Source organism: Camarhynchus parvulus, chromosome 9, assembly GCF_901933205.1.
Source record: "Camarhynchus parvulus chromosome 9, STF_HiC, whole genome shotgun sequence".
Classification (NCBI taxonomy): domain Eukaryota; kingdom Metazoa; phylum Chordata; class Aves; order Passeriformes; family Thraupidae; genus Camarhynchus; species Camarhynchus parvulus.
The window spans coordinates 16,087,099-16,113,643 of NC_044579.1; the positions used below are offsets into that span (position 1 = coordinate 16,087,099).

At 39.7% G+C, this 26,545-nt stretch overlaps 1 protein-coding gene across 3 annotated transcripts in view; it reads right to left on the reverse strand.

Annotated features, from left to right (window-relative positions):
- The window catches only part of NYAP2 (neuronal tyrosine-phosphorylated phosphoinositide-3-kinase adaptor 2), a 134,993-nt gene that overhangs the window by 20,895 nt on the left and 87,553 nt on the right, over positions 1–26,545 (reverse strand). For all 3 annotated transcript variants that reach the window (XM_030954320.1, XM_030954321.1, XM_030954319.1), the window contains 2 exons: positions 14,307–14,516; positions 6,354–6,457 (listed from right to left, as the gene is read on the reverse strand). In XM_030954320.1, coding sequence (XP_030810180.1) covers positions 6,354–6,457; positions 14,307–14,516 — 314 coding nt within the window. The remainder of the gene's footprint in view (positions 1–6,353; positions 6,458–14,306; positions 14,517–26,545) is intronic.

Here is a 26,545-nt window from a genome sequence, read left to right on the forward strand (position 1 = left end):
TTGCCAACTAAAGCATGATAATGTCAATTCATTGGGGAAGTACTGTGTCTAGGTGCCTTCAAAAATAATTATAGCCATAATGGTAACAATTTGCATTCCCAGCATTCACTAATTACAGGGTGACCACAGTGTTTACAAGGCATATAAAGACTATAATATGTTTTCTATTCACAACTAAAGCTAGAGATATTACAAGCTGGGCTTGTGATTTTTAACTGACCCATGAGACAAATTTGTAGCTGTGTTGCTAAAGAGTACTCAGTACTTGTCAAAATTCAATTCCAAATAATTAAAGTTTTTTGTATTTTTACAATGGGCTTTTACTGCACCTAAACAGCAAGGTATTGCTCTACTCATGCACATGAAAAGCAGCTAAAATATGTCTCAGTTTTGTGGTGCTTCCATCATGATTTTGTTTTAAAATGGAACCATTAGAATAGGTGTTTGGGATTTTTTAGCTTTTCCTAATCCCATGAACACAAAGACAGCCCCCCCACCCCCAGCCGCATATTCAAAGTAGAAAATCTGCTTCTTACTGCTCTACCTACATTACTGTGTTGGAAAACTGTGCTGGAACACTCCTGCTCTCTGCTCCCTGGCTCTGTGAACCTTGGATTTCCATGTCTGTAACACAGCTCCCTCAGCCTGCCAGCCCCAGGCACTAGCCTCCCCCAGCACTTGGTTATTCTACAAGTCTTTATTATTTTCCTACCTAGATATGAATTTTAGGAGCCAATTTGTATCTAAAATTCTTGTCTATCAAAGACACATTCTCATTGATGGATTCACTTCATTTGGTTCAAGACAATGGTCAAGTCCACTCTTGGGAGTCCCTTTCCCTTTGCTATATTATAAAATAAGTGAGAGCTGTCCTGCATTCTGGAGGGTAATGATAGCTTGTCCATCTTGCGCCTTCTGTTTGTGGTCATGTGGGGAAAGTAAAATGCTTCCTCAGCTTGCAGAGAACTCAGGCAGATACCAGGCAAGTGAAGAAGTGAGCTGCAATTTTTCTAAAATCAGCCACAAAAAGTTTCAGTGTTGATGCTGATATATTTTCTAGCTTATTCTTCATTCCTTCAATACATGTTGAGACTCCTTAATTCATAGCCATAGATGTATTTTCATTCCCTTCTCTGAGTTATTCCTTCTAATCTCAGCATGGCTTCTGAATTTTACTTTGATCATCTCTGTAAAATTTAAATCTTTTTTCCTTGCTTAAATTGCAGCTAGATATCACTACCTGGTCCCCCACAAAAATACACCAAACCTTAAGAGGCATACAGACCCTCAAAATTAAGATAACATACCTTGAGGAGGCCACAGGAAAGGACAGTGCTGTCTGGCCACTGCAAAGCAAGAAACTAACAGGCAGCATGAAGAGAGGCTGCACATTTGCAGATAAGGAACACACTTTTGTGGAAATCTATCTGAAAATAAGTTCTGCTTTGCAGGAAAGCTAAAATATGGAACTCTAGCTATCAGTAGTTTTGTTTTCAAAGAGTGTGGTTTTCTTCAGACCATCTGTATGTGAGATTTTCCAATCACTGTCTCCAAATTAATGAAAATAAACCTCACTTTGCAAAGTTCATTAGCAGAAAAAAAATCCCAAGGTGTTTATATGATCTCTTTTTTTTCTAAAAATGGAAATCAGTGGGACTTTTCTGTGCTGAAGACTGTTTCAGAGAGGCATGGCTGTGATACAGAGAGGATTTTATGTATATTAAAACTCTGGGTGCAAGATGTTCTGCTCTCCAGCAGAGGGACTTCCACAGTCTGCTTGAAACGTTTTCTTCTTTTGTGGCAGACATGCTCAGTGCACACCTAGCCTGGGTGCCACAGGGATATCTGAGCTCATCGATGGAATGTAATCCTTTGTTATCCCGAGGTGAAGATGTGGAGAACGATAGAATGGCAGGGAAACATCATTGCACAGCAGTGATACCTGTGACTCCAAATCCTGCTAGCTTTACTCAAGGGAACAGCTTTGTTCCCTGTGGCTGGGCTGTGGCAGGACTGAGCATTTTCCGCTGCAGGGTGAAACCCCTGACCATGCCTGCTACAGAAATCTCAGGTGCCAGCACAGAGGTTCCAGCAAAATGGGCGAGGAGTTATTTACTGGGGCAACTGTGGACCTTGTTTATTGTAGTTTATAAACCCCTCAAAGTGGTTAAATTCTACTGTTCTCTGTCCACTTAGATGGCTACAAAAGACAGTTACTTGTTTTCATTTCCACATAAAGGCCAAACACAAATGGACTTTTACTATCTCTAATGTTATTCACACACTTCTCTAAGATATAACTTGCTTTACTTTCTACAACATTTCTCCATTCCCTGTAACTTTTTGTGAACAATGCCATACCTTTATAGCATGAGAATCACTTAGGCTGAAAAATGCCTTTAGCCCAGCACTGAAAAGCCCCCTACTAAACCATGTCCCCAGGTGCCACATCTACATGCCTTTTAAACATCTCCAAGGATGGTAGAATAGACTCTTCCATTTCCCAGGGCAGCCTGATCTGCTGCTCAGCAACTCTTTCTGTGAAGAAATTTTGTTCTAATAAAAACAGATGGTGTCCTGCAGTATGTGTCTGAGTGTTAAAGCAGGTTACTGACCATTACCCTGTGGATTATGGGGCCTTCATTCTGCTCCCTGTGTCCATCTTCCAGCTCAGGGGGTGGTACCTGGAGAACAGCTGGTTCTGCTATTGAACACTGAGGCAAAGAAGGCATTAAGTACCTCAGCTTTTTCCTTGTCTTTTGTAATTATGCTCTCTCCGCCATCCAAAAAGAGGATGGAGATTCTCCTTAGACTTCCTTTGGCTGCTAATGTATCTATAGAAACATTTTTTATTGTCTTTTATGACAGTAGACAGATTAAGTGCTAGTCAGGATTTGGCCCTTCTAATTGTCTCCCTCCATAACCTCATGACTCCCTTGTCCTCCTGAGTTGCCTGTCCCTTCTCCCAACTTTCATCAACTCTCTTTTCCTGAGTCCCAGCAAAAACTCTGTTCAGACAGTCTGGTCCTCTTCCCTGCTGTTTTGTGTTTTGGCATTTGAGGATGGCCTGCTTCTGCATGTTTAACATTTCTTTCTTCCCTTTCTTAACAAGACAATATATCCTATCTAGAATACTTCTCTGCTATATATACCCATCTCTGTAGGACATTTTTATTTAGATATGCATGTAGGAAATACAGCTATATGGCACTTATGTTGCTGAAAAAATATTCTATGCTTCTGCCATTATTACAGTTCCAAGCCCCCCACCTGACTTCCTCTGCTACTTCCTTAATTTCTTAAACTTTGTCCTTTCACAATCAATAACTTAAGTTCCAGGATAAACTTATGTTTGTCTTTCAGTTTAAATTGGGATAATTAATGACTTCATCCAAGGTTGCTTTGTGCAACCAACACTTTCCAAATGCCCTCACCATTTCCCAGAACTAAGGACAGAAGGCAGGTTCTCAATCTGGCTCAGCGTTTTGGTAAATGCTGGCTGCCCCTACACTACAGAATTTTTAATGTTCTCTATCAGAGACCAGCCATATAATTAATCTCTGCTCATAAGCCATTTCTTCTTATTTTTAGGTGGTCCCTCCACTGCTTTCTATCAATATACCATAGATATATTCTGGGAATATTAACTGATTAATCCTCATAATTCCTACATCAATAACCAAACAAGAAATAAGAAAATAAGGCATAGGGGAGTTAAATTACAATAGTTACATAATTACCTAATATATTATTGGAATTGTAATATTGGTTTCCTTAGAGCAGATCTATTTTTAGTTGCTAAGCGTAGTCACCACTTTGAACAATTGTACTAAAAATGATGGGTTTTGAGAACTCAGCTGCAAATTTGTCTTTTTTTCCCAAATTAAGCATTTTGAAAACCACAAGTCTGGGATCCATGAAGATTTGAGAAAACCAATTAACAGTAATCTGCCCTTTTCCAGATCTTATATTCCTGTTTGAATGTTAGCTGTGCCCATCTGATCAACAAAGAGGGGAATAACACAATGCATCTTAATCTTTTGGAAAGTCTAATTTGCTCATTATGATATTGCTAAGGAAAGCAGTATCAATACAATCAATAGCCACAGCACACAAAAATAGATACCCTGTATGCCACAACCCAGCAGATTGAGAATGGGCTAACAGCCCAGCTGTTGGAAACACATTTCACCCATCATCCATCATTTGCACATTAAGCTAGAATAGGTGTTGAAAGAACAATCAATGTTTGTATCTGCCATGGAGATAAGATTTTTGTCATTCCTCTGAAATCAGGGTCAAATCCACACCTTTAAAAGTTATGCTATCATAGTAAATGGCAACATAATAGATGGACAGTAAGAGATTGTCAGCTGGAAAGGAAGACTTAGGGAGAGAAAGCTTGTACTAGTTTTTCTTGTTTTTCATGAAGTCATGACCGTACCATACATTATTCAATTAACAAGATCACCCTTCTACAGTCACTTGAAAATTCCTCTTATCATCTTTGTTCCTTTCTTCTGTATGAATTGAGGTGGATTTCTCCCTCCACAGTTTCAGTGAACCCTGGCTGCAGCTTCTAAGAGGCTCATTATCTCTTCTATCACATCAGCTTCTGCTTTCAAGGCTTATTGTTTAGTTCTTAGTATAAACTGACAGGCTAAAATCCCTTCAAAACACCCAAGGTGCCTTTGCTACTGAGTAAACAGCAAAGCATCAGGAGTGCTGTAAAACCCATTTAATCAAAAATATATACTGCATGAACACTGGGACACTGAAAACCTTTGGAAGTACAATTACCCTAATTTCTTCCTTAGATGAAGGAACACTTGATGTGTTATTTAAATGGGCCGTCATTTTGAATCTCCATTATAGATATGATTTGCTTATGTAAAGTATGCTTTAGAAATGTGCAGGGTTCTCTCAGTCTTCGTGTCTGGCAGCACTCAGAAGTAATACAATCATATCAGTTCATACAGGTTACAGACCTGTAACATGTACAGACTTGGCTATCCAAATATAACCTTCCTAACAAGTTGCTGGCTGTCTGGATAGTGAGTAAATCAACCTTACTCTTGTGGTCTTTGCTTTGGTTGAGACATTATTGGAGCAACTCACCAAGTTACAAACACAAATATGTGATTATTGCAAAGCAGTCCTCAGGGAGATTTCCATTCAAACCTTAGTGACATTCAATAGTATTTTGGGCACTAACTCCCTGAAAGCCAGACAAAAATTCTCCATTAAAATAAGGGTGCCTGTGTGTGCATACACATAGGCATGTGCACCTAAATCCATCTGTGCTCCTGTCTCCTTGTGCACACCCACCCCACACGTACGCACCAGTGATGCAGTGCCACAGTGCTTTGACAGAAGCCATTCACATGATGTTTAAGCAAAACCTCTTCTTTCAATTGCTACTCTCAGCTAGTTCTGTCAAACTAATAATACAGGTCTGTGCAACAAAAATGTTACAATATCAGTATTAGCATATAAAATAAAGGTAAGTATAGGTTTCCCATGTCTTTATTTCTTTTCCATTTTCTCTCTGTTGGAGAAATTTGCCAAACCCAAACACTTTCATTTTTTTCCTATGTGGCAGTTTTGTTTCTGATGATGACAAAAAAAGTATCTCTGTTTAAGGTTAAAGGAGATGTTGCTCCTTTGATTTGATTGTTTTTTGTTTTTCTTTTTTTTTTATTCCTAACAATGTACAATAAATATAACTATAGTGGACTATTTAATAGTCCTGTAAGCATTACATGGTCTATAGCTGAAGAGAGTCTAGCTGCCTCAACTAAACAGAATCATTTGCTGTAAGAGCAGTTTTCAGGACAGTGATAAATCACAGTGTAATACAATCATGCATTAAGCTCCAACCAGATGTGAGACTGGCACAAATATTAAAGTACAACTGGGCAGAAGTCAAGTATGTACAAGTCATTGACAACATTGGTGTAAGTGCTCTAGACAAGACATTTAAAAGAAATTTACATAAAAACATAGATTAAATTTATCAAAGTTTGATAAATTTTAAGACAGTAAAAAAGTACAGAAAGCATGAAAAATTAAAAAACCCAGCCAGTTCATACTGTACAGTTTTACTACATTTATATTACAGATGAAGACAGAAAAAGATACAAGGAATTAAGAGCAAAGAAAATTCTGCTGGCTATGGCCAGCGGAATTTCATTGCCGATGAGAGATGCGCACACACAGATGCACGCACAGACACAGAAAATAAAGACATAAAGGAAAAGAACCATTTACTGTAACAAATGACAGACAGAGAGGTGAGGACATTTGGCATGTTGCAGGACACGGAGTTATTCCCGATTGGCTAACGATGGTACCTGGCTCGGCTGGAGCTCGCCGGGCTGCCGGAGCGGCGCCACCGACGCAGGAGGCACTCCTGACGTGGACGCGGAGCGGCCCAGCCGGCAAGTCGACTTGGGCTCTGCAAGGGAGAGAGAGAAACACCAGTGAGCAGGAGCAGGAGACTGCTGCAGCAAGCTGAAACACTGTGCATCCAGGATTCCCTTGAAATGGAGACTCCAGCCTTGGAAACTAGTTAAAGTCTTGGGCATATGGCTGAATCATGAGCAGAAGTTGAGATCAAGAGAGGGATTCAGGCAGGACTCATGCCATGTCCTGGCCTCTTTGCTCTGGCATCTCTGAAGGACAGAGAATAAAACAGCAGACAGGAAGAATACAAAAGAAGCATTCCTGTTTCCCCACTTCCCTGCTCCTCAGCACCTTTTCTACTCCTCATGTAATACAGCAATGATTAAGGGAGTTACAGAGGCTTCTGTTTTCACCTCTCCATCCCAGAGCTGAGGGACATGACAGCCCAAAGACTGGCTGTGCTGAAGGAAAGCATGAAATGCCAGATAATAAAGGAGGAGGTATGTAAAAGTGGTGAGGATACTGTCACACTTGGGGATTTGGAATGACGCCAAAAATTCTTGGAAACCTCATGTCAGTAGCGATGAATTGAGAGATATAAAGTAGGAAGAAGAGACAAGTCAAAACATTGGCAGTGGCAAAGTCAGTTGACCAGAATCAAGATGATAACAGAAGCAATGGTTGCCTTGAGAGAAAGCTCCATTTCAGAGAAGAACTTCACAAAAATGACACAGTTATTTGATTTTCCTTGTGCTGCTTTATATGGAGTAATTTCTGAGAAGGTTTCCCATTGATTTCCAGCACAGGTTACTAATGTACACACTGACACAAGGTGACCACGCAGCTCAGGAGGCCTGGATGAAAGTTTTTATATCTAAGCCATGCTGACACCCATGTACTACCCCAGAGTTCAGCTGGTCTGGGGGAAACTGTCATTTCCTGAAAGAGGAATCTGCCTGTTTCTGCCCAAGAAATTTTTTTGTCCTTACATTTCCTTTATATGGCTGAGGAAGCACATCTCAGCCTATGGCTCTGCTCAGATCAGTGTGTTCATTCTCCTCATGTTTCATAAACCTTCTTCCCAACCCTGCACCTGCTTTTTGTATTTAGTAGGCAAACACTGAAATCATTTGTACTTACCAGACAGATTTGGTACAATAACAGAGTCTCACTTTTCACATTGACAGTGCTGCTTTACCATGAATAGCAAATAATTACAATACCATGCTTCATTGCAATTTAAAGAATTTTGAGTTTTTAAAACAAGGTTTGAAGAATTCCTCCTATTCAATTCTATGATTTCAAGAAGAAAGGAAGAACCTATGCCTCATGCAGTTGTGGTTTAGCAAGTTTGTCTCTGAAGCACATCTTTTGCCTGTGTCTGTCTGAAATTTATTTTGTCATGCCTCATTTATACAGCTGCTTTGTCTGTGTTTGTTTTACACTGATTTCTCTATTTCCTGTGTGGAGCTCTATCTGTATCACCACTGGCCACTGGCTGGGCCACAGCTTGAAAGGAAGAAGATTCTTGTTGCCAGCATGACCTTAAAGTCACTTGGCACACTTTGGAAACTTGAGGACAGCTGGCACATTACTCCACATACCAACAACATGCTGAAATGGATTCTTCCACTCTCACTGATGCATTCTCATTGTCACCTTCAATGCTTATTTTCTTCAGATATTTCAGAATTCAATAGGGCATGGAGAAGAGCTATCCACTTATGCTGGAGCACTTAGACCAATGAAAGCATCTGTGTGGGTGAATATTCATCAACTAAATATTAATAGGTTAGTTAACATCCAGCTGGCTGAGCAGCAAAAATATTTATGCTGCTTGCTGAATGCATTATTCAATTCACTCTCTCCGAGTCAGTCTGTAAACACACCACGAATCAACACAGCCACAGGCACACAGAAAGGAGCAGACTGGCCTCCTCCATAACCTTGCTTTTGTACACAGTCTGCTGGTTTGCTTTTTTTGGACTTGGGCAGTTACTCTGAAGGTTGATTAGGTTTGTTTTTGTTCTGATTTCACACTGTCTGTGTGCCAGATTTCTGACTGTTCCTTTCAGTAATATAGATATAATAATGGATCTCATTATTATATCTCATCTCTCATCTCCTGGAATTCTGCTGGGGTTTCAGAAAGGACAAGAATTGTGTTTTTTTCAGTTGTTTTTCTTTACTGCTAAGTAAAGATTCTGTTTCTGCTGTGACAAGCAGAATCAGACACTCAGCACATAAAAATCTCCAAGACCCTGACTATGCTTCTGAATTATTTTCTTTGCTTTAGGAAAGCAGAAAGAAGTGTCATAATTTCCAATTTGGATCTATGAGCAACAGCAAGAGATACCATTTCCTTGCCAAAGAGACTCCTTTCATCTGGCATCAAAGAAATAAAACCTATCACACACAGATGAAGTATTAGTTCCTTTATCTCCCTGTAATATATGTTCCAGTATTAAGGAAACTATTGTGATTTCCATGGTGATCCTCACCAAAAGGTGCTTCAGACATGGCTCCAGCTAGCTTTTGTGTCTCAGTGGCAATATTTTTAGACCAAATAAATACTGTATTCTACTGTAATTAGTGGTCTGAGTAACAGCACACTACTTCGGGGAAAAATAGTCCATAAAAGGTCTGTTCTTCAAGTGCTGCACAACTCACTGCTCTGTATTCTGCAGCATGTTATTTTTCAGCTATGGGCAGCTTATTCATTCTGCTGGGGCTATCTGGGTTTTCCTACTCAATGCCAAGAATCTTAAAGGAAAAACTACTGCTAGTAAATATCAGGGATGGTTTCTAGCGTTTAGAAATTCATGTTTATCTCTTGTGGATGATACTGAAACAGCTCAGTATTAAGATCTGAAATGAGTAGTCTTGGACCTCTTGAGAAGTCCCTTAGTGACAGAATTTCATTGTGTGGAGCTGAGTTCTATCAGCCATCCTGAGAGGCACATGGGGAAGGCCCTGTAGGCCAGGGGATGCAGTGCATGTGAGCAGCCTTTAGAGATGCTCTTTGCAATCAATGGGCAGCATGAGGTCTGAATTCAGCAGTTCTTGGATGTAGCCAGAAGGCTGTGAAATATTATGCACAAAAATGTTCATAAAATTCACCTGGTGTATGTGGAAATTTAGCAGTATTATTTTGCACAGCTTCAAATGTCACATCTCTCACAGTGACATGGTGTGAAAAATCCTCTGCAGGTCTCTGGGAGCCAAGTGCAGTGCAGTGCTAGGAGAGCACAGTGGGTCTCAGTCTCCTCTCATGGCACCCACAGTGGCCCCAACACTCAAACAGTGGAGTGGGAGCACAGCCCCCTGACACCAAACCCACAGACAAAATCAGCTGCAATGGGCTGAGCATCGCTGCACTCTTGGGTTTAAACTCAGCACCAGGAGGGTTACACGTGGAACCAGGCAAGCATTTAGTTCCAAAGGGCAGCATTAAGGATGAGAATTTTAGGAGAGACTGTGCAACACAGAATCACAGGCTTTCCAAGCACAAATAGGATTGCCTTAAAGTTGTGTATTTAATTATGTGTCTAAGCACTCATATAAATGGCTGGTTTTCCAAAACTGCAGGGGCTGCCAGCATGACTAAAGATGTAGAGGTTTGGCTGATTGTATTTGGGACATGGGGTGTTGTAGGATTTTCCTCAATAATACACAGTGCTGAAATGCCACAAGATTTTATGGAAATATTTTCAATCAGTTTTATGCCAACGTGCTATGGCTTTCTATATTCTCCAGAAGCACAACAACCCTTTGCAATTTTTATTTTTGGATCTTAATGGGAAGAGTTCTTTATCCATCCAAGGAAGCCTTCTTTCTGCCTATCCTAATCTTAATTCAAAAAAATGCTCTGGCTGTCACTTACGTTGGAGAAGCTTCTTATCCTGTCACAGTCTCTTCTTTGCACATGAAAAGAGAAATATTGCTTATTTGCTACAGCTGCCAAGAAATGCATTTTAAATTAAACAAGGCAATGTGACAGGCTGGGAGCAATCACATAAAAAAAAAAAAAGAAGAAGAAGAAGAAGAAAAAGAAGGCATGTGTACTGGAAAAATACATCACACCAAGTGTCTTCATACTGGCCTAAAAAGAGATGAGTAAGCTGAAATACAACTTGACGTTATTAAACATTATGGTGCAATAAACTATATAGTATTATGCTATCTAAAAAAAGCATTTTGTACTTTGCTATTGGCAGACGCCAGTTATTGCTAAAATATCACAGCAGCACATCAAACTGAACAGTTTTCATAAGGGGAGCACTGAACCTGTGGAACTCAATGTTACCAGATTGAGTCAGATGCGTCAAAAGTTTAGCAAGTCTCAAACCCAAGTCAGGTAATGAGAAAAACCATACCTGGAAAGGAACCCCCTGTTTGTGTTTGGGGGATATTTTGCCCAAAGGGAAAAGCTGTTAGTGGAATATACTTTGTATCCTGAAATATGGGTGTTTATTTTCTTTGTAAAGCTTTTTTTGTAGCATTTGGCCGTGTTTGTTTGCCATTTCCTGGATTCTTTGAAATACAAGTAAGTGTTTTGTATCTTTGTTCAGGTTTTTTGTGTATGTTTTTCTTACACCTAGGCAATAATTTTACTCTAGCCAGAATTGGTGTGGTCCCACATCCTGGAGGTCTCACAGCAGGACCATGGGCATTGGGGGGATGTTCTCAGTGCGCAGCTCCCAGTACTGCTCATTTCATTATAGGTGACAGGCGCTGCTTAAGGGAGCCTGTGAGCAGAGAACATGAATGACCAGTGCAGGCAAGGTCTGGGCCTCCTGAGCAGTAACATAAAACCCCAGCATTAAGTTACCATCATGTGGAGAATCCTTGTGGGTTTAGGAGCACAGTGATACTGCCTATGAGGAGAAAATGTAGTGGTTTGTGTCACAGACCTGGCTGGCATGAACTGACTTTTTGCTGCTATTCCCTTTTTGCAACAATGGAAGCATCTGGTGCCTTGGGCTTTCCAGGCTTTGCCCCATTCCCAAAAAGATGAACTTAAAATATTCATTGCTTTTGAAAATCAACAATGATGACCAATAATTCCAATCAAGGGTGGGAATTTCCTCCCTTCCTGATTACCTACAGTCTTTTCAGATGGAATATTTATGGCTGGCTGAGGGACAAGCTGCTGGCAATTCAAAACCAGGATGCAACAGAATTTCTGAGATTTTAAAGGCAGGGCAGTGCCTGTCTCCAGCAGCAGGTGGCAATGCAAAATGCTTCTCCGTTGCAGTTAGGAAAAAAGCAGCAACATTCCAGAAAATGCTCTTCAAGTCTCCTGGAGTGAAGTTACACAGATTCTGTATTACAGATTGTGTTTGGTTGTTCATTATAATTGCACTGACTTTCCTAAAAGTCAGCATGCCCCCAAATCACACTGCTTTCCATAAGAAATTATAGGATGCCAAGAAACAGAAAGTGCCCTTGACAAATTCTGTCACAGAGCAATCAAGCACAGGAGACAGTGATAACTGTGTGCAGCTGACAGCCCAGGCTCTTTGAACAAAATGGACAGAAAGTTCAAGATGCTATTTGGAGATGGCTGATCTTACTAGCGGTTTCAGAGTTGGGGAGAGCCCACCAAAAACCACTGTTCTCACTCAGGTATTTGCCCAGTTCTCAGCTCATCTGTGCTGGAGCAGAGCTGCCTGATGAGTCCCCGTGGGAAGTCCATCCACACCCTTTCTCTTTTGCAGCAGAGCAATTCAACTCCGTTTAAAAATATTATTTCAATATTGCCCTAATAAATGCCTGTACCAGTGTGAACTAGAAGGCAGGTACCAAACTGCAGTGTTTCAAGGACATGTCTGCACCAAAAAAAAAAAAAAATAGCCTTTTTTTCCTGTTATTTATGATGTTGCAAAGAGAGTAGCAGCAGAGATGACTGTACTGGAGATTGCCTAGATTTTATTTGAGGTAAATCTAAGTTCTAATTCCTAGTGCAGAATTATTTTATCTCCTTGACTCCAGAAAGCATTTGTATTCATATGAAAGTATTAAATCTATCTTCTTGCATTCTGTTACAGTTTTAATTTAATTGCAGAGAATAAGCTGTTACAGTCCATGTACAAGTTCATTGAGGAGAACTGTGTACAGCATTCTCAATGCAGTGCCCCACCAAGTAAAGGTAAAACATGTTGCTCAGGCAACAGCAAGAGACACAGGGGAAAAAATATTCAGGGCAGATGAGAGGCAATATTCATCAAATGAAATATCGTAAATCTGCAGGGAAAAAAAAGTTATAATCAGCTCTCAGATTTTAATCATAGAAAGGAATCAAAATTCAGCCAAGAAAATAAAATTTTTCTTTGACAGTCCTAGCAGTGTAAGACAAAGTCACAGTTAACTAAATCAAGGCATGATTCAACAACTATTACAGTTTGCTGATGCCAAATGGAGACTGAGGCCAATATGTTTTGTCTGCTTTTGGAGACCAACCAACTCTTTAAAATAAAACTGCTGCAGAAATGTTGGACAGCAGTGTTATATTTTGCTAAAAGCTTACTCTTCAGTTTTTAACTTCTTTACTACTCTGGTCCATAGTGTCATCTTGCAGAACTGAAAAGGTTGGTACACACCTTTGGTATAATTTTTGGATGCCCCAATACTTTGATGTGGTAGCTTTAAACCCATCCTTTAACGTGCATTAGCACAGATGATAGTCTAAGACACTGGGGACAGAATTTTTACCAAAAGCTATGAGCTTATCTGGAAAATTCCCACCTTCCAGGAAGTTTCGTAAGAAGAGACAAGTAAAAAATGGTGGTAGCACAAAAAAGACCTGTGCTAGAGTCATAAGTTTTGCAGAAAAGTCACTTTCACTGCACCAGGAAAGGACTGTTTGGGGGGTCTGCAGCAAGCAAAGCTGGACTACATGATTGCTGCAAATGACATTTCACATCAGCAAAGACTCTTCAACTTATACACTGAGTTTCAGATGTCATTTTCAGCAATTCAGGGACAATGTGAGTCCCATTATCACCCAGGGAAGCAATGTTCTGGGTGAGCTGTGAGCATCTCTGCTCACTCAGCAGTGTAAACACTCCTTGCTGCCACTCACTGCCCAGCAGATCTCTCAGGCAGGAAGGATTTCTTGTCTGAGCAGCTCATTCCTGCTCTTATACTTACTGAACACTGACCATGAGGCATCAGCGCTAGACATGCCAGCTGTCCTTAAGATATTGCTCACAGTCCAACTAATAAGCAATGAAGTTACTCTTTTATGAGAGCTGTCAAATCTCAAAAGTACCAATACAGTACTCGTGCAAAGGCCATAAATATCTCTTTATAGATGTCTGTTCATTTATCAGTTTCATTTGTCTTAGTCAATTTATAAACAAGACTGCATTATAATGCCATGGTTTATGGCAATTTATTATTTAATATGTAAATATTTGTGAATAATAAAATGAATAGGTGTTTATCTGAGACTTCTGAAATCCACAGTCACTTTTCTAGAAATTTCTGTACAAGCAGAAAGCAAAGGCTGCCTGCGTCCTGTCACTGTGCCCCTCAGCAAGACAGCCTTGCTTTTGCAAAGTGTATTTTTGTTATTTTATGTGATACCTGAACTTATGAACTTCCTGAGGTGCCATCCCAGGAGCGTCTTTGCCTTTTCAATGTCAGGTGGAATCCTTTAGTCCTTTTGAAGTAGATGGCAAACATGTTTACGTGCTTCTATTCCGTGCCACCATCCCAGCTGTTCCAGCACAAGCACAGCACAAGCCTTATTAGTGCACCACTCAATGGGAAGGGGCAAATCTAGAAGATATTTGGAAGTCTAAAGAATCTGGATGCTTCCTACATCAGTGTATCTTTAGAGACTCTTCATCTCACAAGGAGATTCATGAGATCTTCCTGTGCTGCGCTCGACGTACCTGAGCTGTTGCCTCCAGCCAGCATGGTTGGGCTGACAGAGGATCTCCCCAGCCTGCTGGACACCATGGGGGGGCCTGGTGTTCCATCCCATTCCTGAGCTTTCCCTGGCTCCCTGGAGGAAGCTGTCCCATGATGTCCTCTCTCTTTGTTTTCCAGCTTTGGTAGTGGTTCAGTGCTGTGGCTTCTGATCTTCAGCTCATCTAGTGGTTCTGCAAAATACACAAGTGCACATTTCATTATAGAGTAACTGCTAATCATCCACATAATGCAATAATCTTTTGCAAAAGACTCCATATATATCAATCATAAATTCATTAAGGGCAGTTGATAGCATGGTTTTACCATCTAGGCCAAAACTCTGTAGTTTATGTAAGTTTCAGTACACTTTTAATTATTAAAAGCACACACCACAAAGCAGATGGATAAAATGAAACATCTCTGTTACAACTTTCATATGCCAGGAAAATAATTTGGAAAATGGTTCCCTACCAAATTGTGGTTTATTAAAAATTTATACAAATATTTGAAATCTTCTCAGCTGTCATTTCATTAGGAACAAGTTCTTCAGGCACTTTCTAAGGAAGCTCTCCTAAGGCAATATTGTGCAAGCAAAATATCTGTACTTCTCATAAGCTCTAATAAAAGCACACAATCCACAAAACAAAACAGCACAAATCCATTTTGGGTGTGCCCAGCACCGTAACCTAGGGAATGAAATTGCACTTGGTTGGAAAAGCCTTGGAGTCAGAAAATTACTTTCTGTTTGAAACACCATGAGTCAATGAAAAGAGGAGCAATTCAAAACACAGTTGAATGATTTTTTCAAGTGAAGCAGTGATGTCTGCTTTCTTCATGGCTGGTGATTTTCTGTTCTTTTCTCAAGACCCCAATTTCTTTTCTTGCAGCTTGAGCAATGCGTGGAGAAAGAATTAATTCCTGCTCTTTCCCATCTGTAGCTATGAAAAATTCACATGGAAAACTAGATACAGAAGAAACATTAGATTGCCCTTTAGTTGTAGGAGCTAATTACTCTGCTACTCAGTTATTCAAAGCTGCTGTTTACCTCATTTTCAAAAAAAACCGATCCGTTTGGAATTTTATATCTTAAACCAAAAGAGATCTTTACATGATACAGCAGTTCTGGTCACACAGATTTATTAATCCACCCCCTGATGTACCTTAATTTCTGTATGTATCTACAGCCTTGGAATCCACATTTGATAGAGACAACAATCTTCCCTTGAGCTCTATGTCAAAAACTTTTAGTGGCTTCAAGGGAGTTTGGAAGATTTGAGGGAGATAAGCAAAGAGAAAACACCAGGAGCCATTGAGAGACAGGAGATGCCGGCAGTTCCCTGAGGGGCCTGTGCTGAATGGCAGGACAGGATTTACAGTCTGAGCTCTCCCAGTCATCCCCATGGCCAGGAACTGGGACTGTTCAACCACCCAGATGACACAGTCCCAGAAAAGCACCACATTCAAAGCACTTTGATTTGCCCATGGCTCAATGCCCCACAGGTTACCTGTGGTACAGCAAACAGGGGAAGATGCACTGCTAGACAGCTGTGATGGGCAGGGACCCCACCCACACACAACAGTGACAAAATCTCACCTTTTGGGTGAGTTTTGGGTTCTTTGACATTCCAGTCTGCAGATGACCTTAATTAGCAACAGCCCAGCCAGCCTGGGGTTTCCTCAATGAAACATCGTACAGGAGACATGTACAAATATCTAACTGGATATGCAGTGCAAGATGTAATCATTAGTGCATTTTGTTAATTACAATTGGTTAATAGTAAAATTAAATACTGAGGATATCTTACCACAGCCTGCAAGTAGTAACACTGCATGAGAAAATGATTAAACCACCCAGGGCTGGGGTGAACCGTAAAATTTCTGGATTCCTTAAAATTTATGTGACTAAGACCTTCAAAACCTCTTCCATGAACTTCTGAGTCATCTACCTACTTTAGTCTATGCAAAAAGACACTGCAGTGAAAATCCAGTGTTTGTTTTTCCCAGCTGGTAACCCCAGTGGGGTACAAGGTTGAATAACAGCCTGTATCAATATAACATGACATCTGCCTTTCAGAGACCTTTGCTAGGAGATGTCTGTGACATAGATATGTCTGGGACTGCACAGAGAGACCTGCTAATACAAAGATCTGTGCAAAGAGAGGGAGAGCCCAAATAATTACCAGGATAGAACTGTTTCAGTCTACAGCATCGAGCTATCAAAAATACTGATGTGTTTTCTCACATAACAGATGCATGCAATCATATGTGATTTTTTTCTTCACACCAATAACATTCACTTCTTTAAGATACTATTTATCTGGGAAAAGGAAAGATAAGAACAAAGTTTCAAAATTCTTTGGAAATGCACACAATCCTCTTTCCCACTAGAACAGGATGGTGTCTAGATTGCAGTTTATTCGTCACAGCAAAATGAAGAGAAAGCCAGAAGATTAGAATGTGTTTTTAGAAAGTAAGAATTGGGCCCTCCAAGTGCCCTACCAAATTAATGCATCATTCAATAGAGTTGATTTCCTATGTCATCCAGCTGCTCCTGGAAATGCTGTGACAACCATAGTGAAAATCTTCTCTGTGTGTGCCTCATTGACATTACATGAACACCTCCCCTTGAAATTTCACACACATGCAGTCAGCCCTTGTCACAGTGGAAATGCTCTGGCTGAGTGTGTAGCTAAGAATTTATCTACTTCAGTTTACTTAACAGAGAAACATTTGTACTTGTTGCCTGATAAAAAAGATTTGTGCATTCTTAGTTTTTACTGTCAGCTGAATCAAAGCACAGCTTTTGCAACCAGCTGGAAACTGTGGAACTATTCAGACTAAATAAAGATTTGGTTTATAGTCTAATTTTTTATAAGGTGTAGAAAATCAGTTTTCAGCTGGCTGTCTAGACTTTTACATTCCACTATCCTTTCTTGGGGATTTTCAGTTCACAGTTTATCTGAAAAGTAATATATCCTAAAAATGAAAAGCAGATTGAAACAGATTATAATGTCATGTAGCCCATCACAGGGTCTGAGTCATTATTATTTGGTGATCATTATCAGGAACAATGATACACAGACAGAAAACAACATGTCAGTGTTTTATATAGTTTTCTGTAATATTACTTTCCAGGTCACTTACAAATACAGAAAAAATGAAAAAGGAAATTATTGCCTCACTTTTACTCAAATATTTTGGGGAGAAGTTTAGAGCAATTTCAGCTTCTTTAATAAATGCCAATGGGAATCATACTCAAACTCAATTAAAATAAATTAAAAAATCACTCTGCTACTTCTTGGTCAACTGAAAGAGAGCTTCAGTTCCCACGTGCCCAGGACAGCTCCAGAAATGCAGAATGCTCCCCTGCCAGCTCTCATGCCTGGCCCATTTGTTGACTGTGCCAGCCACTTGGATGTTTTATCTTGTCAACTACTCCTTGCTGCAAACATAGCTCCACAGAGCAAGATAAGAGGCACAAATGATGGTGTCTCATAGGAGCACATTCCCTGCTGCACATTTGGCTCCTGCAGCCTGGCACAAGGCACTGGCAGAGGGCAGAACACACCTGCAGTTACCTGCGGCATGGGGATCTTATCATCCCCTGAAAAGCAAACCAGGATATTTTACACAGAGTAACCCTTTATAAAAGCTACAGCAGGACTTAAATGGCCACTTTATCCCTATTGATCCCATCCTGAAAACAGGAACTCTTACCAGTCAGATTTATCTATGTACAGAGACACAGTTTAAAGGTAACAGCAGCTGCTGCACATGTCTTTTAATTTTTTTTTTTATTTATTTGGGAAGTGCAGAAATATAGGTCAGACCTAGGTTATCTTGTGCTGTTAAAAACCTGAATTTGGAGGTGGGAAATACCAAAGCTCAGTTTTATGCTGGGAGCTCACTGAGTCATATGGCAGCCACCAGAAAATCCTTTTGCAGTCAAGTGCTGCTTTTTGAAAAGCTGAAATTATTATGGAAGCATCTTTATTGTTCAATAATTCTTCCACCAAAATGGTACATAAAAATGTAAATTTCAAGAAATAATTCACTGCTTTAAATATTTATGGACACAGTTGGTTAAACTGCCATAAAGGCACTCAAATGTTTCAAGCACTTTCAGCTGTCATGGTATTTCAATATGTAAAGATATGCATTTTTCTTATTTATTTCACCTGAATCTCAGACTTTTCCATTTAAAGTATGAGATGGTTAAAATCTCCTATAAACTATATATTTTACAGATAATTGGCATGTACAATCTCCCCTCTAGGAAAGATCCCCTAACAGCTGTGCACAAGGCAAGGTTGGCACGTGAACTGTGGTACTAGAAAACTTGAAATGTTAAAGGAAGTGAGAAACAGAGTCAGTTGTGACTTGGATCTAAGAAAACTGAAATTACAGCTACAGAAAACGTCTTACCCAAAAAGCTATCATTCAAATAAGTGTAACTCTGTGGCCAGTCTGCAACTCTGTTCGTAAACACAAATTAATTTCAGGTCCAGGTGGCTTCTTAGTGCAATGCTAAGTGATAAATGGCAGAACCTTTTTATTACTGCTCGCAGTTTAGGGGAAGAAAGAAAAGCCATTGTCTTAAGGAACTTAAAATGAGGATTGCTCTCTGCCATCTCTCTTGGCTGTGAGCTGAAATGTATAAGCTAATCCATACATTATTAATTTATTCTTTTTTTTCCTTTGTGTTTGTTATAAACCTAAATAAATAATATATCACTCTAGGCAGAACTCACATACTGGGGGGAGCAAATGGTCTAAAATTCAGCAGTCACATACAGGTGCAAACAAAGTCATTCAAGATGTGAGCCAGAGCTCCTGATCTCCTCCAGCCTCGACAGATCAGACCTCACCTTGTCTGGCCACAGGGCAGGCATGGCCCTGGCTGTGGGAGCAGCAGCACAGAGCACCCCAAGGGCACACCTGGACAGGGGCAGATTCAGGATGAAACTGCAGCCAGCACGTGTGTGAGGGTCAGTGCTACCTGGGACATGGCCCAGGCACAGTGTCCCTCCTGCCACTGCTGGCACCAGGGCAGCCTGTGCCTGACTGACCCCTTCCACAGGCACTGCATGTAGAGCAATACTGAGCCTTCCAGAGAACCCCAGAGTTTCTTCTGTCTGCCCCCCAGGGCTTTTTGTTTACCTTTACTACACATTTAAAAATTAGAGCCACCTTTTAATGGATTTCCTGATGTGTGGTGCTTTGTCTGATCTGCACAGGTGTAAATTTATCCCAATCTCTCCCAAAGAAAAATAACAAGCTATTAATATCACATGCAAGAAACATGGATAATGCTCAGTGTTTCAACCATTAAAAAAAAAAAAGAGCATATTATACTGTCAATGAAACCCATATCCTCATCTTTATTAACTGGTTTGTCAATTCTGACTTCATCCACTTGCTAATTAAGCAGAAGTTTGCTTTGCATATCAATTTTTAATACCCCTTTTTTACAGTTAAATGAGAGTTGCAGCAGCCAGCTTGTTCAATTAAAAGCAGCGCTGACCTAGTTCCATGCAAAATCAATAGAAAGCCTGAAATTCTGACAAACCATCTAACATTTAGGGAAGACATGGCTGAACTTCTTGGCGTTCATGGAGCACGTTTCTGTGAACAGTGTAAGGCTTTTTTTATTTTATGTGGCAGAATCCAATGGAGATCACAATGGTCTGCTACAAACAGCCAAGGGAGGGGAAGAGGGATTGATGAGGAAAATGCATTTAGTTGATTTTCTGAGGCTGTCTCAAACCTGCTAAGTGTGCAATCCTGCTTAGGAAAACAAGACCGGAGAAGAAAAAGCCACAGTACAACTAACTGAAGACTAATAAAAGAAGGGATAGATTTATAGCAAAACATTTATACCATAGATTTATCCACCAAGGCTTTAGAATAAAAATATTCAATGAAAATTATAAAAGTTACGATCTGGTTGAAAGAATAGAATGGAATTCTTTAAGTTCCAATAAACTTCACTAAACTATGACTGGTAGCATAAGTCGCTTTAAAGACAAATTTTTTAAAAATCACCATTGAAAGACATATTCAACATTATTTGATGTCATATAGTTAGAGGAAAAATCCTCTTGTATATTGATTGAAATAAAGGAAAACTTGTTTTTACTATTAAATAAAGAGAGACATTTTTTATCCCTAGAAGTGTTCAAAAAATGTGTGGATATGGCACTTGAGGACATGATTTAGTGTTGGAAATGGTGGTGGTGCTGGGCTGGCAGTTGTAACTGTCTTAGAGGTCTGTTCCACCCTTAATTCTGTGATTCTGTGATTGATGCAAGATGATCATATTTTGGTATATATTACAGAAGTGATGACAATCACCTGTTTCCAAAAGGGCCATCATTATTTCTTAATTATTCACTCTGTGCTTGATCTTTTAATTGTGCCTGTTCTGCTGCAAATCATATCACAGCTCCATCATCTGACCAAAGAGGCCATATCTGGAAGATATGCACTGTACAGATGTACTACTAAAGCAAAGAAAAGCAGTGTCCTGGGACTCAACATTACATCAAATGGCAGTCTATTAACAAGTTTTCTACTTAATTCACACTAGTCACAATTACATACTTAGGAAGAATACTTTATTATACGACATTCACTGCACTTATCTTGTTTATCATTTTCTTTTCCGACCTTGGAATGCTGGAAATTGGTGACTTGGACTCAAAAAAATTTAACAGAAGCCTGTGTCTCTGGTACCTTTTTGGGCAAAAAACCTAATTACAACAAGTCAAAGGGAATTCTGTTATTGCCTTCAACAGAGCAAGGGTTTTCCTTGCAGCAGTTATCAGCTGATTCATGTGAATGTATGGAATAGCTGATTATGGGGAGCTGCAAACATTTCTCTTACAAAGTTTTGGCGCCCAGATCGGTTGATAATCCAGGCTGTGCTTTCAATTAAAAAACTAAATGTGTGCACAAACATTTCATACCCACAGGTGGGTATGAACAAGGTCTATGACTGTTTGCAGCAGATAGGATTTAAGTAGAAGAAGGAGCCTGAAAAGTCTGAGTGTGGCAGGCTTGTGAAACTTTGGTTTCACTGCCATTAGCCTTGGGCTAATTAGGAACACACATTCCACATAAGCACAGACTGCCATGCCCACCCCAAACTCTATAATGATCAAAGAAAACTCTGTTAATGAAACCTGTAATGAAACTGTGAAAATGAGTCTCTGTAAAGGTGGCCCAACAGTTACCTGTCACTTGATTTGAAAGGATGGTTCCTACTCTCACTTAAAGGCTCTCCTTCTCAGCCCCATTCATTTCCCCTCTCACTCACTCTGTTATTCAGGTTCTTAAAATACACTCTTGATCTTTGAATGAGGACAAAGTGGTTTGATGGGTCCTGCACACATCCTAGCACAGTATGGCAAGAAATCATAAGGCAAGAGTGAGCCAAAAGAGCTGAAGTATAGAGACATTTCAAGAAAAATGTTTTGTAGAAAGTTCATGACCTTATGTTTCAAAGCTTCACTTCAAAAACATCAATCTTTCATGGAAGTCCTGACTATATTAAACTTGCCAACACTCTTCTGTCAACTTTTCTGCTGAAAAACAGCCTTTGAACTCTTTCAGGAGTTTGAATGTAAGGTTTTTCCATTTTCTGAACACTTTAATTTCTTCTAAAGAGTATGTTTTTATCCAGATTCAGTAGTAAATGTTAGCCAGAAAATGAAGATATAGTAAAGGATATGGATTGTGGAAACTGGGGACAGAAACTCCCCCTTTTGTATGTGCACATAAAAATATCAATTTCAAAGTTGAAGTGAAAATGAATTCTTTCCTGGCTATTTTGTCTAGGCTTTAACTAGCTGTATGAAAAACATTTTCATTAATGCATTTCTTTTTACTTGCTTTATTAATGAATTAGAAAATTTGCCTTTCATTATTAGAGCACACATGCCAATTGCACAGCTCTCCTTTCATCCAGTATGTTACCTGTAAAAGAGGATCTTGACACTTCCTGAACACTGACCTCATCTGAATTTTGCTCTGTCTTATAGAGCCAGGCACAAGCACCTAATGCTGCTGTGCAGCCTCTGTGTCTGGCTCTAGGTCAGGATCCCAAGAAATTTTTTCTCAGCAAGTAAATGCTTAAAATTTCTCAGGTTACAGGATGAAACCTTTAAGTCATTCTGGCTTTCAATGCATTTTATTAGAATTAATTATTTTAGGCCCTCCCCACTTTCTAATTAGCGGTTTCATTTTGTGAACTGGCTTTATTCTTGCTAGCAAAGCAACTGTGAAGCCATGCCAGCACAGACTTCCGATACTGAGGAAATAAGTAGAATTGCAGATGGTCTTGTAACAGCTCTGGCTGATGTCTGTGCTTGCAAGGCCTTACAATTATTGCCTTCACAAGTGTGCAGAGCAGCTACTGTGGCTGGCACAAGGCTCTGTCTGTGTTACAGCACATGCAAACTACATACAAATCACACAAACATTGCTGGAGCAGTAAACTAGCTACAGATTTCCTGGAAGAAGGTACTTTTTGAGTCATGAATTCAAATTCACACACACAAATAAAGTAATTGCCATCTTCAGTAAAATTAAACACACAGCTTCTCTCTTGCAGATGAGTAGTTACAAGAACAATGGTTCTCCTTACACATTCTTCAATGCCAGATAAAGTGCTAATTGCATGTTACCGTTTTAACAATAAAATAATTATTAGGAATGGATAATTCTATTCAAAGGAGTGAAAAGAACATGAACCTTCACATCAAATTGAATGTAAAGGAACCTGATTCTTTAATATGCATGATTATCCTCACAATTATTTCCTCAGTGTTCCTGTACTTTTCACCTTATCTATACCTAGCATGTTTGTACACCCCAGCAATTTCATCATTTGATATTTGAATCATTTACATGTATAACCTAAATAAAACCATTTCTAACACTTAGATTTTTCTTATTACTGATAGAGTCTTGGAAGGTTGAGAGAAAATTTCAGGGGAAGCACATCTACCTCTCCTCCATTAAGAGCCCAAGACCCTTTATCAGAATATTATCTCTTCTCCCAGACAACTAATGAAAGTAAATGAGGAAATGGCCTCAAACTGGGCCAGGGGAAATCCAGGTTGAACATCAGGAAGAACTTCTTCACTGAGAGAGCTGTCAAGCATTGGAACAGACTGCCCAGAGAAGTGATGGAGTCACCATCCCTGGAAGGGCTCAGGAAATGACAGTCTATGGTTTTTTAGCAAGATGGTGTTTGGTCACAGGTTGGACCCCATCTTGAAGGTCTTTTCCAATCTCAGTGATTCTATGGGTAGATTAGAGAATACACTGACAAAAATGTGCAGCATATCATGTGCTCATTCACTACTCAGTGCTTATATTATTCACTGCAACATTCTAGAAGCCAAAGTACAGAATGGTCTTGCAAGGAACAACAGCCTGGGACAAAGAGAGGACCCTCTTGTCATAATTTGTAATGGGATCCCCTGAAGTAGATCTTCAGGGACCTTTGGATTAGGTCTTTAAGGATGGGGTTTAAAAAATGAACTTTTCAGGCAGGAACCAAATCAGTCATGCCAAAAAAAAGTGTGTCCTTTTAAAATGGATATATAAACCACTCAGGCCAAGATATTGCCAGTGTTTGTTACACAGATTAGAAAGGTAAAACCATTTTAAGAAATATGAAGAGGAGAAATAGCAGTCAGAGATATCAGATTTTGGAAGTAAGGGAATAAACCATGTTCCTCCCTTTACTCCCCACAAAGTTCCCACCATCTTCTCTTAAATCACAGAAGTTCTACAGCTGTGTCACTGTAAGAACAGATAAGGCATTTAATTAAACCTTTTCCCTTGTAAAGATGCAATAACTGCAGCTCAAGAAGCCACTGAATCAGTTTTCAGATAATATGCTGGTGTGCGTATTTAATTTAACAGTGACCTCAAGCAGCTCCTCTAGCTATGATGCAGATATTCCAGTTAATGAAGAAAACATAATGCAAGTTTTGTTTGCAAAACTGTTTTTTTCTCTTGGGATTAATTTTGAGGAAATTGTTATGATCTGCTCTTTGAAACTTGTACAGTATTTCACCATCCTAAAGTTCACAACCCTCGGTTTGTTGTTGGTGGTGTGGTTTGCATGGTTTTGATTACTTTTCCTAAACACTGCGATCTCCTTCTCTGTGATTTGGCTTAAGAGACTTAAATACTATCTCTATACACTTGCCTGTGGAAAATGTCAAATGGGGTTCAAAGTGCTTTATGAACACTGCTTTACACTAAACACAGACCTTCCTACTAATAATCTCTAGTTTTACTTTTAGGACTGAACAACCAAAAATGCACTTGAATCCTAATGCAAAGAAAATCTGACTCTTAATTCCGAAAAAGATTCATTTCCAGGCCCAATGTTTGGTTGTAAAGAGAAGTTCTGAAATAGCTGGCAGCTCGTGCTCTCAGGCCACTGGCACTGCCAGCCCATCCGATGTGTCTGCGCCAACTTCCTGAGTGGAGGAAACATAAATAACCCTGCACCATTCTATTGAATCAAAGCACTTCCATTCCTATCCTCCTTTTTTTTTTTTCCTTAGGTTTTTCACAATAGGACCTGACACCCTGCATTGACACCACATCCCCTGAAAAAACCGCAGTGGGAAATTTTAAGAAAATGTATTTAGCAGTTTTGTTGAAGCCAATGTATGCTTATGGAAAACATCACGAGATTAAGCATTTCTTGCCATTAAGATTAAGCACCCATAAGTTGGTCATAAATTGTGTGGTCCTGCTTGAAACAGAAAAGCAATAAACTCTCCAATTCAGCGTCCTGCTGTATCACTGCACCATTTTGAATACAAGCTGTTCTAGTCACAAAGGACACATTTATTTTCTTGAAGCCAGAGACACAGATGGTATAAACTGGAGTACCTCTCCCGATTTCAAATAAAAAGCAGTGATTTATAAGTGCTGAGGATTTGGTCTAAAGGTCAAGATATTTCTCTGGCTTAGAAAGCTCTGTTCAGGGGAGTGGGGAAAATCAATGGCACTTAAAACTGAGAACCTATTATCATTATCCACATCCTTAAGTGCAGCATGTGTTCCTCTGCTTATTTACAATATAGTGAACTGGGTGCCAGTAAGTGAATTCAAGGCATTTTTCACCCTCTATTTTTGACAACTTTCAGACATCTCACATCTTACTGTACATTAAACCTAAAGAGAAAGTCTTTTTCATTTCTTTACCTGGAACCATTTTTCCTTGAAATATAACAGAGCGATAATAACTTTATCTCTTTTTCACCCCTTACAAGTTTATTTCTTCTTTAGAAAAATAAATTTTATCAAGTAGTCAAGTAATATAAACAGAAGGAATAAATAAATCTGTATACATCAATCAGAGACAGCAGCTGTTTCCAGAAAAACCTGAGCAATTATTTATGAAATTATGTCTCCTTGAATGCTTCTGCATACCCTCAGAATCCCGGGAGGGCCTGATTTCCTGATGAGCCTAAATTGCTGAATTAGAAGATGAGACAATGCCATGGTACCAATTAGCAAAAGTATTGCATATTGTCTCAAAATGCTTGTTTTCTGTTTTAATAACCGCATCTAACAAAGACATTCCTTCATCCTAAGCGTGGAGGAACATCCCTGTCATCAATGACTTGGATGACTAAATGCCCTTAAAATGGCCATAGTCACTTTTGTGTGAAAGCAGCAAGACAGTAAACACTCGGCATGTATTTCAATCAAGGAACAGGTGTCCATTGATTCATCCATTAGAAACAAGTTCTTAAGTGTGACATTAGCCTTGGTGCTGAGAATGAATGGAATTGCTGTCCTGCAATGCAAAATGGGGCAGTGATGGGGGAGCTGCGGCATGGAATTATCATGCTGGGAGGTGCAAGGTGCCACAGGGCTGCCATGGGAGCTTCCACACATTTCCCCTTTGCACCTTTGCTTTGCAGCTCACTGCTTCCCCGTTAGACTAAACAAGCCCAGGTGAAACAATGTTTTCCTGCCTTTTGTGGGCTTAGCTGAAAGACCTTACTGACACATTATGATTTTTCTTTCCAATTATTGTCTGTGATTGCTAATTGGTGGACACATGTTAGCTTCAACAAGAGTCTCCAGCTGGCTGGATTAGCTGATCAAGCCCAAAATAGTTCAGTGCACAACTTCCTTTGCTAGGGATCTCAGGAGTATTGTGGAAGGACAACAGCAG